The sequence below is a fragment of the Sinocyclocheilus anshuiensis genome, unplaced genomic scaffold (assembly GCF_001515605.1).
Source record: "Sinocyclocheilus anshuiensis isolate Anshui unplaced genomic scaffold, SAMN03320099.WGS_v1.1 scaffold230, whole genome shotgun sequence".
Lineage (NCBI taxonomy): Eukaryota > Metazoa > Chordata > Actinopteri > Cypriniformes > Cyprinidae > Sinocyclocheilus > Sinocyclocheilus anshuiensis.
This window is the reverse complement of record NW_015546034.1, coordinates 102,209-120,358: the sequence shown is the minus strand read 5'-3', so window position 1 is coordinate 120,358 and position 18,150 is coordinate 102,209. Positions and strand designations below refer to the sequence as shown.

General features: G+C 35.8%; 2 protein-coding genes across 7 annotated transcripts in view; both read right to left on the bottom strand.

The window, feature by feature from the left end:
* Positions 1-9,894, bottom strand: part of usp54b (ubiquitin specific peptidase 54b) — a 127,458-nt gene extending 117,564 nt beyond the window's left edge. For all 6 annotated transcript variants that reach the window (XM_016499915.1, XM_016499919.1, XM_016499912.1 and 3 more), the window contains exon 1: positions 9,807-9,894. The gene's annotated coding sequence lies outside the window, so the exon portion shown is untranslated. The remainder of the gene's footprint in view (positions 1-9,806) is intronic.
* A 798-nt stretch (positions 9,895-10,692) lies between these two features.
* On the bottom strand, positions 10,693-16,750 carry LOC107698807 (myozenin-1-like). Its single transcript, XM_016499911.1, has 3 exons — positions 16,556-16,750; positions 15,137-15,233; positions 10,693-11,586 (listed from the first exon to the last, which is right to left on the bottom strand). The coding sequence occupies exons 2-3, from the start codon at positions 15,222-15,224 to the stop codon at positions 11,159-11,161; spliced, it is 516 nt and encodes a 171-aa protein (XP_016355397.1). The 5' UTR covers positions 15,225-15,233; positions 16,556-16,750; the 3' UTR covers positions 10,693-11,158.
* Positions 16,751-18,150: the final 1,400 nt, after the last annotated feature.

Genomic DNA, 18,150 nt, shown 5'->3' with positions numbered 1-18,150 from the left:
AATATATATATATATATATATATATATATATATATATATATATATATACTAATGTGCACAGATATTTTAAAGAAAACTCCAAAAACCTAATACCAATCTTTTAAAATTTGAATTTAGGCATTATAAATGTACTTTCTATTTATTTTGAGATTTGCTAAAGATTACATTTAACAGGATAATTCAAATTGACTAAATTTAAGTGAGAATTAGATGACAGCAAAAGTAATGTAAAACAGGTGAAGACATGCAGAATTAAATATCCATTATCAACAGATATCAATAAACGCCCCTCATTGAGCTCACTGCATCTCCACTCACCTCCCTAGAAAATCACTCCGGGTGCCGTGAGAAGCCTCAAATAAAGACTTTTTTGCACTGGATAGTAAGGGTGGCTATTTTTGGTCATTTTGTCTGCTCTGCAGTTTTTTGGGTAATTGTTGATATGTGTACACGTTGTGGCATACGTCATCGTTTCTTCAGCAATAATAATTAATTAAAAATAATGAAAAATCAGTAACACTTTACAATAATGGCATTTTTTCGACATAATTAGTTAATGCATTAGCTATAAAGTAATAATGAGCAATATGTCTTCACAGCATTTATTAATCTTTGATAATGTTAGTCAATAAAAGTACAATTGTTCATTGTTTGCTCATGTTAATTCACAATGCATATAATGTTAACAGGTACAACTTTTGATTGTAAAAATCTATTTGTAAATGCTGAAATTAACATTTACTAGGATTAATAAATGTAGTACTAGTAATAGATTTAGTAGTAGTTTGTTGTTAGTTATGTTAACTATTGTAGTTAACTACTGTTAAAGGGGACATCAGATGCCCATTTTCCACAAGTTGGTATGATTCTTTAGGGTTTTCATGAAAAGTTTATAATAGACATGTGCCGGTATTCGGTAATGCGATATATCACGGTAATGAATATGCACAATATCATTAATGGTAATGAATATGCACGATATTGTACATTTTATGACAACACTTTTTTGCCACTAAATTTCAATACCGTGATAATACCGTATTGGCTACCGTGATAAAAGCATTAGCAATTAATCGCAACAAAAATTTGATACCGTCATATGCCTAGTCTATAACTTACTTTGGTTAACATTTCTCAATGATAGTGTAAAACAACACCCTTTTTACCTTGTCAAAAACAGCTCTGCTCACAGCGACCCATTTCGGTGCATGTCCCTTTAAATGCTAATGAGCTCTGCTCACCCCGCCCCTCTCTTCCATGGGGTGACGAGCCGTTCTTTGAGAGACTGTTAACTTTAGCCACATTCGTCATGGAACTTGCTAACATTATTAGGAAAGGCGATCTGCAAAGATTCATAAAAAACCTTATACTCACTTCTTCTGGAGGTGAAGCTGGATCATGAATGATTTAGGTAGATTCAAACATGAATTCAAGCATTTAATCAAAATTCAACTTACTCAAAAAAAAATGTTAAAATTGGTTACCATCCACTGACAAAGCAGTCTGTAAAATTTGGACGTGACAAACTGTGGAGATGAACAGCAATCAGCTAAGTGGACAGACATTCATATTCTGTATCTCCTATTAGATACAAATGGCTAAAGCTCCTGGGGCTTATGATCAGCATCCAAACCACATACAGTGGAGTCACACCATCTCTGGTGTCCTATAGTGAACCACAAACCAAAAGCCCAAGCTAGAAAGCTGTGGTAAAAACATGATCCACCCCAGGCTCAACAGGAGAGATGATGAGCACTATGAGGACACATCTTACACAACACAGCCCTGTGCGAGAAGACTGATCGTGCCCCTTTCTCCCGCTCTCACTCTAACTTTCTCTCACATTCTCTCTCGCTCTCTCCTTCAAAACTTAATATAGGAGGCAGAATGTGGTTTCTCAGTAAGTGGGTTATGTGGAGCTTCAAATAGACATAGCCGACAATGGGGAAGACCCAAGTCCATTCTCCATGCTGTCTTCAAGCCTCTCAAACTTCTCTGCAAGGCAAGCATGTCGAGACAAACTATTAGAACACTATTATTACTTCATGAATATAACCAAAGCAATTTAGCTCTCACAACTCTGGTTCAATTACATGTCTGGTGAATAGGTGGCTCCCATTGTTTCTGAAACGGCCCCTCTTAACATTCCCTGGACAAAATGGAGAAATGCTTCATGCTCAATTATGACCATAAATTATTCTAGACTGACAAATTTGCACACAGAGCACAGCGATATATTAGGGGTGGGCCCTACACCGGTATGAAAGTGACTGCCGGTATTATGTTGTTCCATGATATGGATTTTGTTATACCGTGGATACCGTTATATATTCATGAATTCAAATTTTGTATTTATATTGTTTTGTTCAATTTGGTACGCTTTGCAAATTTTAACACAAATGACGATTAAGAGTCGTGGCTGGACGTTTTTGTCCTCTGTGTGCGACGCCGTACTACACGGGCATTAGTAATCAAACACATAGAGCATCGCAACAGACCAAATTAATAGAGCACAAATCGCCTACTCCAGTGGTTCCCAAACTGGGGGGCGCGGAGCTATGATAAGGGGGCACGGCAAGGCTGAGGGATAGTGTACAGTCAGCAGATTATTTTGCAAAATAAACCTCTGCAGGGTGATAAAGACTACACTGTGTAATTTTCCCGCTTATCATGCGTCTACTGGCCTGATAAGTAAATAATTGAGCGCAAAATATTAATTTGACATATTTTAATTACCTCAGCATGACTCGCAGTACCTGCTTGAGCACTCAGTTATCAGTTGTAGAAGTTGTGGTTGTATCAATAACAGACCACTTGATGGCGCGATTGAAGACTGTGTAATTTTCCCGCTTATCATGCGGCAACTTGTCTGATAAGTAAATAATGGAGCGCAAAATATTAATTTGACATTTTAATGACCTCAACATGACTCGCAGTACCCGCTTGAACGCTCGGTTATCAGTTGTGGTTGTATCAATAACAGACCACTAGAAGGCGCGATTGAAGAATCAGAGTTGTATTGCAGGGAGTCATGTAGAAATATAAATGAACGATGCATGGTTCTGCTCCAAGCATGAAAGTTAAAAGTTTGTGAAAGGACTTCAAGTGCCAGGTAAACGTAAAGCAGATTATGAATATAGTTCAGTGGTTTTTTTCTAGGCTTGATTGTGTTTATGGGGTGCAGTCTAACATGTGTTAATGCTTCGTTTTTTTAAGAGAGAGATGCAGAGCGTGTGCAGAGCAGGGGGATGCGAGGAACAGTATTGAGAACCGCTGCTTTAGAACATTGATTTTGAAACTTGTGAATCCATTAGAATCGTTAGAAGACAGAATCACGATTCATATATGAATAGATTTTTACGTGCACCTCAAGTTTTCTCTTCCTCTTCTCTAAAGCAGCGCAGGCCTCGCTCCCTTTGCTGCCTTTTCCCGAGGGCAGGGTTTATGATGTCACGAACCCGGGAAGTAACTTGTTGTAGTCCCTACCAGCCGTTTTTGTAGGCATTAAACTGCCAGAATTTAAAAAGACGATATCTCCGTTTGCATTGATCTTTCAGCTTCGTAACTTTGCAGATATTGTTTATGCTCAAACAGCAACATTACACACAAACTAACTTAAAAAAGTGAAATCGCAATGAACCACCCCTTTAAGATTCACAAAAACCAAAAAAACATGTCTACACCAGATGCGAGTGGCGCGATTTGACATAAGCAAATAGAACCCAGTGATGTTCTCTGCTGTGGATGTAGCGCGACGCGACACGACAAATCCATGACCGTAAACTGAAGCCTTGTTCAACAGTATTTCTGACGAACGCCAGCGCTCTGACACAAAGGACCATTTCAAATATTCATCAGAGAATCGTGGGCCTACTCAAACACACAAACAGTGGAAAAACAATGGCACAATAAAAAAAGACTTTTCAGGTCTATGTCCAATCCCTCACTTTTTCTAGTTAAAATATTTTGAGTAAATATTTTGCCTGTAATTTTTTTTCTCATATCGCAATATAATATCAATATCGCCTGGACAGTGTAAAATATCGTGATATGAATTTTAGCTCACATCGCCCACCCCTATGATATATCATATCATACGTTGTTATGGCTAAAAATGCATTTCTGTCATGATAACTCTCGGAAAGTTTAGCATGGTAATATACATGGCAATGTTAAATTTGGTCTTGTCATAAAATATCTGCTACACTGCTGCTTAGGGCTGGGTAAAAAAAATATTGATTTCCAGATTTTGATTCTTAAATCCCAAGAATTGACTAGTCTAGCCTGTTTTCAGCTAATGGACAGAACATTGTAGCGCACCTCCCATCAAATAAATCGCAATAAGCTTTGTGCTTTGTTAGACAAGGTCTCAGATTTCAAATTCTGTCCATTGTATTACAGTATTCAAACAATAAATGCCATTTTGGCACTGTTTAATGTGAGTGACAGATCGCTGTAGAGTCTCAGTTCAAGAGAAGCAATGGTGCGAAGCGCACGTGAACTGATCGCTTCCGCTTTAATACCAGTTTCAGCACGAGATAAACATAAATAAACATCCGAAGGTAAGTTAAAAGAAAGAGTACAACTTACCGAAATCCGTATCCATGTAATCGCTCAATCAGTGTTTCAACCACGCCAAGAAATCAAAATAACAGCTTGTAAACAGTCACGTAACGTCATTTACCTCAGAAAAAAAAAAAAACATATTCTGTGACCATTAACTCATTAGTCAGCTAGAAAAAAATTAACTCTAGAGAGGAGCATTTCAGTAAATATATGCACCATATAAAATTAATTATAATTTTTGCTGTTCTTCAATGTTTAATTTATGTTTGTATAAATCCATCAAGTTTTTATGCAGTCACCATTTAAATGTTTATATTAAAAAAAGTAACTGGAGTAGAAATATTATTATGTAATTGTCACTTTATAGTTATAAAAATTTAATTGAGTGTAATTTAAGTGGTTGCATACAAATCAGTTAATTTTAACCTTCAATATTACAGTAATGTATTACCAATTGTCTCTCATGTACAGTATATTTTACAGCATTAGTTGAGATTTGTTGACGTACTGTACCTGATATGTATCCAAAATAATCGATATTGAATCTAATCTAATCAAAAATCGAATCGAATCACAAGCTTGTGAATGAGCATTTAATTGAATTCAATTGAATTGAATCGTGAAATTCAAGTCAAAAATCTTGTACCACAGAACAGACCCAGTAAAGTATGTCAGACAGTGGTAGTCTGTGGAAACCTTCACATCCAAGCACTCAAAGCTGATGGTAATTGCACCTAGAAAATTGCCAAACTGGTTGCATTCCTAACAATCCCTTAATCAGGTATTAATTCAGTTAAAGGGATAGTTCACCCAAAAATGAAAATTCTGTCATTAATTGCTCATGCGTCGTGGTACTCTTGTGAATGATCGTGGACTGACCCAGAAAAGAAGAAATCGTTGAACAAAGTCATTATTTTTGTTTTCTTTGTGCACAAAAAGTGTTCTCGTAGCTTTGTAAAATTAAGGTTGAACCACTGATGACACGTGGACTATTTTAAAGATGTCCTTACTACGTTTCTGGGCCTTGACCATGGTAGTTCCCTTGCTGTCTACAGAGGGTCAGAAAGCTCTTGGATTCCATCAAAAATATCTTAATTTGTGTTGAGAAGATGAACGAAGGTCTCACGGGTTTAGAACGACATGAGGGTGAGTAATTAATGACAGAATTTTCATTTTGGTGTGAACTATCCCTTTTAGGTAGACTGTCTTCCCATAGCACTTTGAAGTAGTGTTGTCAAAAGACCCGGTACTTTTGGTACCAAGTCGGTACTAAAAAAATGAAAACGTTACGGTACAAGGTTTTTTTAAGTACCGGTTAGTGCTGGGCGGTATGACCAAAAATGTATATCACGGTATTTTTTACCAGGTTTTTTTAAGTACCGGTGGTACCGAGTACCCGGTCAACCCGGTTCTTGATGTGCTATCCGAAAGGTGCGCAGATGCGCTCTCTTCATAAAAGCACTGAGAAATGGCGACCTCAAAAGGAGGAAACACATCAAACTAACAAACACTTTAAAAACCGACACCTGGATCAAATGAAAGAGTTCAAGCAGGTAAGTTTCCATTTTATTTTTAATAATTCGATCCATATCAACTTGTGGAAAATGGGCATCCTATGACCCCTTTAACTATTTAATGCTCCTATAACTTTTATTGAGGTAAAAAAACAGGAGGACATGGTGGTATTTGCTATTTTTACACACCAGAGGCTTTTAAATGAGTTGTGAATCTAAAATATCCATGTTAGAGAATGTACAAATGGTTAATTTTAACAGATTGAACTTTTGATTTTATGTATTAGTAAATTTTGGAATTAACCCGAAGAAGAATAATTGCTATATAACTATTGTTTATTGACAATGTTTATGTTATCTAACAAATGGAATCTTATTGTAAAGTGTTTTTAATACTACAGTTTCCATCTATTTGATATACACTTGACTTAAAATATATGTAATCTTATCTCAATTTATTATAAAAGGTGAGGTTTGTTATTTACTAAAAAGTTATATTATTGCTGGTGTCAATGATCTAATGTTGCATTTGGTCAGACTCAGCCCATTGCTTTACTTAAGTCTATTATATTTTCCTTTTACATACTTTTATTACTTGCGGAAAAACTTGAAACAATTTTAAATAAGTATAAAGAATGGCATTGATTTTTGTACATTTTATATTTTGACTTTATTAATACAAATAATGTGTTTTTTAATTAGTATGTTTTTGTGTTTTGCTTTGGTACCGAATGATCTAATGTTGCATTTGGTCAGACTCAGCCCATTGCTTTACTTAAGTCTATTATATTTTCCTTTTACATACTTTTATTACTTGCGGAAAAACTTGAAACAATTTTAATAAGTATAAAGAATGGCATTGATTTTTGTACATTTTATATTTTGACTTTATTAATACAAATAATGTGTTTTTGTGTTTTGCTTTGGTACCGAGAACCGTGGATTTTCACTGGTATTGGTACCGAATACAGAAAGTTTGGTACCATGACAACACTACTTTGAAGTTTAAAATTCAGTCAAATTCACTAGACTCCAGAAACTTAGACAATCAAAAGAAAAATCCCATATATACTGTATGTAAAAATAAGTAATTCTGTTAATAACTACTTAACTTAAAATATGTAATCAACCACCTCTGTGTCATCGGCTACAACAAAGACCATTTCTGACCCATGAAAAATCCTGCCTATAAAATAATTGACAGTACTACCCAGCACTACTTTGTATTTAACTGCATTGACATCCCAACATTTCATGCAACAATGTGTCATTAGTAGACAAGGGTAGACAGAATGCAAGGTGTCAAGGACAAGGAGAGGAAAAATAAAACAGAAAGATATAGCACTCAAGACGCTGTGTCACTGTCTCACTTTCACTATCTCATCTCCAGCTTTGTCTAGATTTAGTGCTGTTTTTCTCGCTTTGACACAGAGTATATGCCACATGAAAAAAGGGTATGAGAATGGCATGCATGTAAATTGTGTTTTGTTACAACTGCCTGGAGAAATTCAGATGACGCATCTCCTGAAATTAATTACCTCTACTGCAGCCTCATCTAGCCTCAAAACATCCAACTATTATGTCAGGGGTTGATAACCCTCTTGAAATTAAGTTCCATTTTTAATTTGTCTTGTTAATCAATGTGTCAAATCTACAAACAAAAAGCAACAAAAATCAGACTAAACTTCAAAGGTGCATTCACAAGTAGCACTGCACAACTGTTACTTTATGTACTTTATTATGTAATCCTTTTACATAATATTTCTATTATTATAATATTTGTTTTATTATTAAACATAAATAAAAAAAAAATTCTAATTCTTTAATATTATATATATATATATATATATGCAGTATAACTTTCTTATATAATGCATGCTATTTTAAATTATTCTTTAAATGTTTCCTCTAATAAGTTTCGGACATTAGGTCAAAATACTTAAACCAAGAAACATGACTAAAGGTCCTTGCACACTTAATCCGAAATTTTCGTATGCGTTTTTCCATTTTTCTCCTATTCGTCATCCTTTCCTATCAAAATGCTTGGTACGGATGAGAAAACGCAGAAAAATGAACCTGGTCTGAATTTTTTTATTACAGACGAAAGTTTCGGAGGCAATGTGTAAACTTGATTGACGCAACGACGTCGTATTTATTTTTTGACATGCTAAATTTTCAGACAAGAATTTTGGATTCCGTGTGCAATTACCTTAAGAACACAAGACAGCATTTCTATAGAAATACGTATTCAGTTTTATCTAACAATTGATTTGCTGAAGTACTATGAGATCAATTTTAGGGCATCACAGTTTGATAAACGTGCTGCACTGTTCTACTGGTCTCTTTCGTACAGAAGCAGCATACAATCATGTACAATCATGATTCGTGAGAGCAATCTAAAAGCGGCTCTATGGCCAACCTGCTCACTTCTCCCCATTAACAACCAAACCAAACCCCACCCAGCATTTCCACTCAGCCCCAGAGAAAAATATAATCGCACAAGCTGATAAAAATCCAATCTTTTCCCCAGCTGTAAAAGCTGTAAAAGTGACATTCTCGGAGAGGAGGTTTAAAACAGCTTTACAAACACGTTGTGTAAGAACAACCTGAGCCGCATGATGAAATCAGTCAGAAAGGTTACACCACCACAGAGAGCCCCTCATTTCATTTTCCCCAGTTTTACCAACACGCCACACACGCACTTCTCTCTGTGGAGTGCGGAGTGCCTGTTGACTGATGACCATCATGAGGGCCACTCATGTAGTGCATAAAAGCACAGGGGCCCCCTAATGGGCCTGAGCAGCTCTTCTCAATGACAGCCGTCATAGACAAAATTATACACGTTTAAAATGGGTAACTGCCAATCAAATAGAAATTAAAGGAACTAGATTTGAAATGATTATCATTCAGCATTAGTGGAGTTTAAGCATTTTAAAATAGTATATGTAATTACAGTCAAATCTGAAATCAGACTGATCTCACAGCTCATACTGTATGATGCATGCAACATTACAAAACCAACCAATACTGTCATTCTGCCGAACGTCTCCCTTTGTGTTCCACAGAAGAAAGAAAGTCTCAGGAGTTTGAAGCAACGTGAGTGTTCATGAATCACTGATGACGGAATTTTCTATTTTAGATTAACTGTCCTTTTAATCACTTAAATGCAACCACAAAACTAAATCAATATCGACCATGTGCTGTCCACTTCAGTGAGTCAATGAAAACTGCAGAATATAATTTGAGATCTATCAACACATATGATGCATGTGACCATATCTAAAGACAAAGTAAAAGCTTAAAATAGCAATAAAAAGCTCAAATTTGAACTTTAACATCATGCATTAATTACTCAACATCCGTTAAAAGATACAGAACTGTCACATGAAGTATTACATGTGCACCGCCAGTCTGAAATAATGATTCTGCAGATTGAAGATGCCGAGTATGACCACGCCAAATGCAACGTTATTTATAAATATACCTGAAAATGGACATAATGTTCTGGATGGTCCCAGTTCAGAGTATCCTTGACTTTAGACAGTGAGACACACGCGCTTATGTTAAGCCTTTTCCCCATCACATTACACATCTGGAATGCAAGCTTGCTGGAATTCATCAAGTTACACTTATACAGAATAGATGTTTACATGTTTGGATTTGCACATATATCCTATTTCGCTCTTGGAGAGCACCGTTAATTACGTTTAAAGAGTACTCACTCACCTTACTGTTCGCACGCAGATGCAGTCAGTCTCGCGTCCTGTCCGAGCTCAACTCAACCCGGGAGAAATCTTGACCGCGCAATCCCAAAATTTCCACCAGCGCCATCCAGCGCCGCAGCCAATTCAAGAAGATCTCGCGATAACGAAGTTCTCTACATATGCAGATCTCGCGATAACGGGTTTCCCTTCCGACCAATTTGCTACCATCTGCTGGAGCTAGTTGGTACTATACGTCAGAATGCCATTACGTAACCGGGTTTGGTTTTGTGTAGGGAGGCGTGAATTCTGAATAAAGCATCTGAGCGTGTTCGCAGTCTAACATTGTGTCATAATCACACAAAAAGCAAACAAAAGAGTGGCTGATGGTCTATAACTGGCACTTTCAATGAACTGAGTAGATGTAGGTCTTTAAAAACTTTAAAACTTTAAAAACGAAGTACATTTTGTACATTTTCAGCAAAGTATCAGTCGAAGGACGTGCTTAACGTTGAGAAAAAAATATACTTGTCCACCTCTGGACAGGTTAAACATACAATAAAGTTAAACTATATATCTTCTGTTTTATTATTAAATACAATTATCATTGTCATTCCAAACAACTGTTGCACATTTAGCCTATTAAAGCTATCACTCATTTATTATTATATGATTTTAAATGTTACATACAGTAGAAAAGGAGAAAGAAAGACCTAAATGGTAGCGCAAGCAAACATCACAATTTTTCAGTTTAAATTAAATTAGGCTAACTTTTCATTCTTTGATAATTTTAGCAAAAAGTTATTTAATATAAATGTATTTTTTTATGTATTTGTTTATTTTTGAGTAATGTAACAGCATTTAAAGTCTATTTGTGGAAAAATCCAGTTCTTAAGAATGTAAGGACCAGCTGCTGAACAAAGATGAACAATTTTATTAGTAGCATACATACACAGACAGATTGCTTCCTTATATAAGAAACAAGACCATATTCTGTTTAGGGATAAATGTTTATTTTAGTGCTTGATCATTTTTGCCTATTATTTAGTTTGTGTGTATATGTCTATCATAAATACCAGTGCAGTCAATTAGGCATAATGTGTCTGGTAACATATGAACTAGCTAATCACAACATGCAGTGATGGGTTTCCAAAGAAAACAGCACACAAAACAATGGGAGAAAGGGCAAAGATGATTCCATTCTCTTGCAAATATGAATCAGTCATAGTTTTTGGGGGTGAGTGCATAAGGTCCCTGTTTGCTGGTCTGTGTATGTGCTTTACGCATGTGTACTTGGCCTTCATGTTAGAATATGTATGTTGTTTTTTGTATATATTTATACATTTCTGTGTTGTTTACATATGATGGGCAGGTTTCTTAGAGGTCATCAGTCTCTCCATCAAAGGGGATGTTTTCCAGCTCCATGTGGATGTGGCTGTGCTCCTCATTGCACGTCCAACCGATCGGAGTGCGGTTGAAAGAAGGCCGACAGCAAATGTTATACTGCAACACAGACACTGGCTGCGGCTCCTCATCGGTTACCTTAATCTCTGGTTGCTCAAAGGTGGCAAGACGAGAGGCCTTCTCAAATCCTCCAAAGGGTAGAGCAGTTCTTTTGGACATAAAGAACAAGAAGATGATCAGGTAACTGATGATGAATTTCTCCACCCTCTGCTGTCTCATCTTGAACATTTTGGAGCCCTTGTTCTTCATGAGGGACAGCTCCTCCAACATCACATCTTTAGGGGTTTTGATTTTGGTCCCCAAGTCCAGTTCAGCAGCTTCAGCATCCTCATCTTGCTGGTCTGGTCAAGATCAGTGTTGTTGGGAAGGAAAAAGGAGAATTCAATCAGAATCAACACAATCGTTAAAATGACTTTGAAATATTAATAGAATTCACAGCACTAAACATTTCCTAGTGTCTAAAAGAAGCTTTTTTTTTTTCTTTTTTTTTTGAAAAAGGGGTCTTATCTATTATATATAGAAGCCCTGTACTCTTTCAGTTTAATTATATTCCTTCTCAACTTTAAAATCAGCTATTAAACCTGGAGTCAAGCCACATCCGACACCAAAGAGAAGGATGCTGTGCTGAGCACTGCTTGCATTACCTTGTTAATCAGATCCTTGGCCCAGCTTCAGCAGTATGTGTGTGAGAGTGTGTGTTTGTGAGTGAGCTTTGGGAATTGCGAAAAATAAAGAACAAAGCAGTATGCACATTCAGAGATTTTGAATCTTATTTATAAGTTATACAGAGCAAACTGAGGGCCATGGTTAAGCTTTTAACAGCTGTGCAATTATTCAGACAAACAGCAATGTTGTTTTCAAATAAATAGTTCAGTAATTAAAAACTAAATATTGACTAGCTTACAGTTTAGACACATTATTGTTAGTTACTTTGTTTACTTTTGCTCCACCATTGAAAAAATTTCCAACTAGAGTCAAAGAAAAATCAACTTGTGTGTCTCAGAGCAACACAATAATCAATGAATGAGTGTTGTTAAACAATATGGTTAAATGAATGATTCAATGACTCACACATAAAGACAGTGACTGCATCTCAGAAGGTATTACTTTTGAATAAGTAATTACTTTGTGACCGTTAAAAAGTATATTCTATGTAGTATAAATAGTATTGAATAAGGGGTGGGCGATATACCGGTAGACACAATTGACCAGTAGAAATATATCAACTGGTAAAGATTTTTGACTACCCTGTTGAAAAAAACAGCATATGCTGGTTAGGTATGTTTTGAAGAATGGCTGCTGGTTTGAGCTGGTTTAAGCTGGTCCTTAGCTGGTCGTGTGCTGGTCCTAAGCTGGTCCTAAAAAACTAGCTCCTGCTCAGGACCAGCTTAGGACAAGCACATGACCAGCACTTGACCAGCTTAAATCAGCTCATGACCAGCTAAGGACTAGCTTAAACCAGCTCAAACCAGCAGCCATGCTTCAAAATATACCTAACCAGCATATGCTGTTTTTTTCAACAGGGTATCGTCTCTATTGTAGTTACACACTCACATGACGTTGCTGTGCTACGTGGTCATGAAAACCTATCATTTGCACACGTTTTTAAACAATGCAATTAAAAAATAAGTGACTTTAAGTCACTGAAATGTAATCAGCTGTGAAAGAGAACTTATTTTGCTATATGTGTGCACTGTCTGAGAGACTGTTTCTTAGCGCTGTCAGAGAGGTGCGTGCATGTGAAGATGGTGCTTATAGAACATAGAAGTATTGAACAGAGTTATTTTTGCCTCTTTATATGCCTTGAATGGTTAAAAACACAAACTTGTATGTGTCAGAAGAATGCCCATCTTTGCAAGTATCCTCATAAACACAGTAATTTAGGTCTTAAGTGAAAGCAAACAGCTGAGAAAGAAAACACATGTGTAACAGCATATTGGATCTGGCAGCTCTTAAAGTGACAGCAGTCTAATATTCCTGCTTTGTGTCATTCATGTTAATCAAACAACAAAAGAGAAAACTGTTTGTAACTTAAGAAGAAATATATATTTAATTTACACAGTGAAGAATATGCAGTGCTTTTATACATTTGATTACTTTGTACAATGTATGTATCATTTCTTATTTATTTGTTCTAATGTAGTTTTTTGTCATATTGCTTGTAATTAGTTTCTTAATCTTATTTAATAGCTGACTGTTTACTTGTCTTCAGTGAGCTTGGTTTTTCTTTTTTTAAGTTAGCTTTTTTGTGATATTGACACTGGTCACAATAATTATGAAATTTCTATCGTATCAAAAATGTTTATATCATAAAGACCTTATTCAAAACAAAATTAACTATATTGTGATATATATCGTTACCGTGAAATAAAATGACTCATATCGTGATATACTGTTAAGATTTTGGTCATATCGTCCACCCCTATATAGAATGAATAAGATCCGAATGTACGGATGTACATTGTCATGTGACTTACAGTGTCAGTTGTGTTGCTTTACTGCCATTCACAACTCTTCTCCTTTGGCATCATAGGATAGTAAAATGTCCATCTGGGTTTTTCCTTTTACTACAAATTCAGACATTCTACTCTTTTTACACATTGTTCTTGTATGCATATTCAGATGCGGCATATAAATCCTGACATACTACTGTTTCTACAAACTTTTTTTCGCCTACTATATAGTAGATATGTAGGCATATACGGACACAGGGAGTCACAAGTGTTTTAAATCGGTTTAATTCATGATTCAATGACTCACTCATGAAACTTGTCACTTGTATCCATGTAACCTGTCACTGCAAATCCACCAACACTAAAAGAACAATCAGTCTAGTCTAGAATGCACAAACATGGATGAGTGGAGTGATACAAACAATAAAAATCAAATTTGAAGACTGAAACTAAGTGTTTGCATAAACACATTATGAAAAACACTGTAAATTTGTCCCAATATGTGTATGCGTGACAATCTGCTGAAACAGACTGAAGTGAAATTATTTGAAGTTAAGTGGCTTGAAATCTCTGCTGAACAGCTCTTCATATTGGCAATAATTTTGCTGTTAATTTATCTGGCTCTGAATTGCTAACCGCAAGAATGTTGTTCTGTAAACAAACTGCCCATTATGAGCACACTGCCAAGCAGATGAAGTGGGAGAATCTAGTACACTAAACATGCCTTCACACACAGACAAATTAATACACGGCACCTAATAACTGAGCTGCTCATTAGAGGAGAGCTGTGAAGTCACACAGTTTGACAATGTCTTTTGAGATTTTGCTCTCTTTAGCAGAATAATTGGCCAGCTACATACTGCATAGACTAACCGCTCATTACACTGGTCTTCAGATGACCGAGGTATCAAAGCTGGGATGAGTAATTGCATTGCAACAGCTCCTCAGACTGTGGGAATTGATAGCCCATGACTCCGACACAAACAAGAACATTATAACATGCTGGTCTAGTTCAAATGTGACATTTCTCTGAATCTAATGACAGTGCATTAAAAAACGATTCAAACTGTGACTATTCTTAGAAGCTGAGACCCAGACACTCATTTTAACGTCGTTTGCAATATGTGCTTATGCAGTGTGTGTATATTCTTTCTTTTTGAGCCTCTGCTTCAACATACCAATCAATTAAATGTTCCTCAGTGGAGATTTACACTTTGAGAAAGTTATCGAGAGCCTGGAGGTTGCTTGGCATTTCTGGCTCTGGCTCTTTATGTTGACACCGGACACTAGTGAGGGCTTTGGCAATTTCGTGTGACATTTACAACACTCATCTGGTCATCACAGAATATCACAAGTGAGCGTTCACCCAGTATTATGTCCATGGTGCGTGTATTTTCACTACAAATGCGTATGTGTGACACAAAGAGACACCACTGACCATGTTGTGAGATGTTTGAGAAGTCTGTGATGATTTTTGAAGGCTTCTTCCTCTTGTTGGTTGGAGCAGGTGTTCCAGAGACAGGCATCGCTGCAATCTGAGGGAGGAAATTAAATCTGAAATAAACTGGTTGGGGAAGATGGGGGAAAATGCCAGGTGCATTTACTGACCAATTGTAATATATGTAGGTGTGAGTTTTACATGATCATGCATCACCCAAAATAATATTAAAGAAAATCAGAATGATCAAATAAAAGGGTAAAACTAGCCTAGAATATATGAAATGCATCCGATATCATTTTTAATAATCTGTAAAAATTGTAACAATCTTATCATTTTTAATAATTTATCAAATTAAGAACACTATTTCTCAATGAATTCAAATGTTTATTACATTAAATCATTAAAAAGACCAGCCAACAACGTGCCACAAGGGGTCTTCTGCACCAATGCTGAGGGGTTTATTTTACCCCAGGAGTCTCACTTTACCTTTTTTGAACTTACCAAAATAAGAAGAAAGAAAAAAAAGAAAGAAAGAAAGAAAGAAAGAAAACTCTCCAATGTTTAGGTTTGCTATTTTTTATGATTATTAGATTTTTTTATTTTGTGTTATTTTATTTTTAGTCTGTTTTTGATATCTAAATTATTTAGATGAAGTAAAACTAGGAAGACATATACAACAACAGTTAGCTTTGTATTTTTCTAGTATGGCTTTCTATTTCTGATGACTGTTTTTGCCTGAATATTTAAAGTGTCCAGTTAATTCTGATAATATTAACAACATGTAACGTATTTTTAAATTACGGTCAATTGGTAAAACTTTAAATTCCAATACAGACACCAGTCTCTTGTTGCGAAGAGGGGTATTTTTGTTTAGCACACTAAATAAATCCACCGTGTTCAACTGGTCAGCAAATTCCTCAAATGTCCTGCTGAAGCGTTGCAATGGTAAGCCTTAAGTAGTTTGAACACCATATTAAACACATTTCTGAGGAGCTGTGAGAAAACATTTCTGCATTTGAATTTCCAAAAATAAATAAATAAATAATAATAATTCCATAAGGACCTCACATTTAAATCATTAACAATGACATACATACATTTAAACAGGAAAATGTGAATGTTATTTACTTTTATGTGTGTTTCTGTATAATTAGTTTAGCATTTTTATGTTTATGTGAAGAAGATCCAGCGCTATGTCAGTGTTTATTAGATCTGTGTGATTTATGATATGCAGCTAGCTGTGGCTCTATCCAAGAAAAACATATATTTTTACAGTTTGCAAACAATAAATCATCTCGACATACTCTAACCCCTCAGTACCAGCCTGTCCAGATTAAGAGCTCATTATAACATTTTATCACCTGCATTTCTCCCTGTGCAATCAGAACAGCCAAACAGCACAATGATTCCTCTTACCTGTGACCAAAGAATCAATGTTTCAGAAAACAAATCAAATCACAGTTTGAATCAAAGGTTCCCAGGAGAACTGTTGAGGTTAATCCTGTTTCTTAGGGTTGGCTAGGATTCCACCAACTACTGCTCTCTTCTACATCCCAGGAAGAGTGCAATCCTAGCAGCGTTTGGGACAGGAGGTCTTTGGGGAGCGGGGAGGGGGTGTAGTTCAGTGTGTTACAGACAGCACAGGGACAAACCGAGCTGATGGCAAGGAGATACTTTTCTTGCAGATACTTTTTGGTCTAAATATAGAGCAACGAAGAGCAAGATGTTTCCAGAGAGGACCTGAAAAAATATGAATTAAGTTCCTATTATTATTTCAGTCACTTACTTTTTGAGATTGTGTATTACCATTTTTTAACTGAATATTGAATGTAGTTCATAAACATGATTCTTGAACATTGCACTTTCAACTTATTTTTAAAACATTTGGGCAACTTCTTTGCATCTAACTTTGAAGCTTATGCAAATTGACGTAAATAGTGTTCTAGTTATGAATGCAATATTTAACATTGCAGCCACTCATTTGTGACCCTGGAGCACAAAACCAGTCATAAGTAGCACGGGTATATTTGTAGCAATAGCCAACAATACATTGTATGGGTCAAAATTATCGATTTTTCTTTTATGCCAAAAATCATTAGGATATTAAGTGAAGATCATGTTCCATGAAGATATTTTGTAAATTTTCTACCGTAAATACAGTATATGAAAACTTAATTTTTGATTAGTAATATGCACTGCAAAGGACTTAATTTGAACAACTTTAAAGGCGATTTTCTCAATATTTTGATTTTTTTGTACCCTCAGATTCTAGATTTTCAAATAGTTGTATCTCGGCCAAATATTGTCCTACATCAATGGAAAGCTTATTTATTCAGCTTTCAGATGATGTATAAATCTCAATTTCAAAAAATTTGCCCTTATGACTGGTTTTGTGGTCCAGGGTCACATATACCGTGTTCAACTGGTCAGCAAATTCCTCAAATGTCCTGCTGCAGCGTTGCAATGGTAAGCCTTAAGTAGTTTGAACACCATATTAAACACATTTCTGAGGAGCTGTGAGAAAACATTTCTGCATTTGAATTTCCAAAAATAAATAAATAAATAATAATAATTCCATAAGGACCTCACATTTAAATCATTAACAATGACATACATACATTTAAACAGGAAAATGTGAATGTTATTTACTTTTATGTGTGTTTCTGTATAATTAGTTTAGCATTTTTATGTTTATGTGAAGAAGATCCAGCGCTATGTCAGTGTTTATTAGATCTGTGTGATTTATGATATGCAGCTAGCTGTGGCTCTATCCAAGAAAAACATATATTTTTACAGTTTGCAAACAATAAATCATCTCGACATACTCTAACCCCTCAGTACCAGCCTGTCCAGATTAAGAGCTCATTATAACATTTTATCACCTGCATTTCTCCCTGTGCAATCAGAACAGCCAAACAGCACAATGATTCCTCTTACCTGTGACCAAAGAATCAATGTTTCAGAAAACAAATCAAATCACAGTTTGAATCAAAGGTTCCCAGGAGAACTGT

Coding starts and splice junctions, on each gene's coding strand:
- LOC107698807 (XM_016499911.1), bottom strand. CDS start 15,224: ATGCCTGTCTCTGGAACACCTGCTCCAACCAACAAGAGGAAGAAGCCT. Junction 11,587..15,136: donor CTCAAACATCTCACAACATG/GTCAGTGGTGTC, acceptor GATCTTGACCAG/ACCAGCAAGATGAGGATGCT.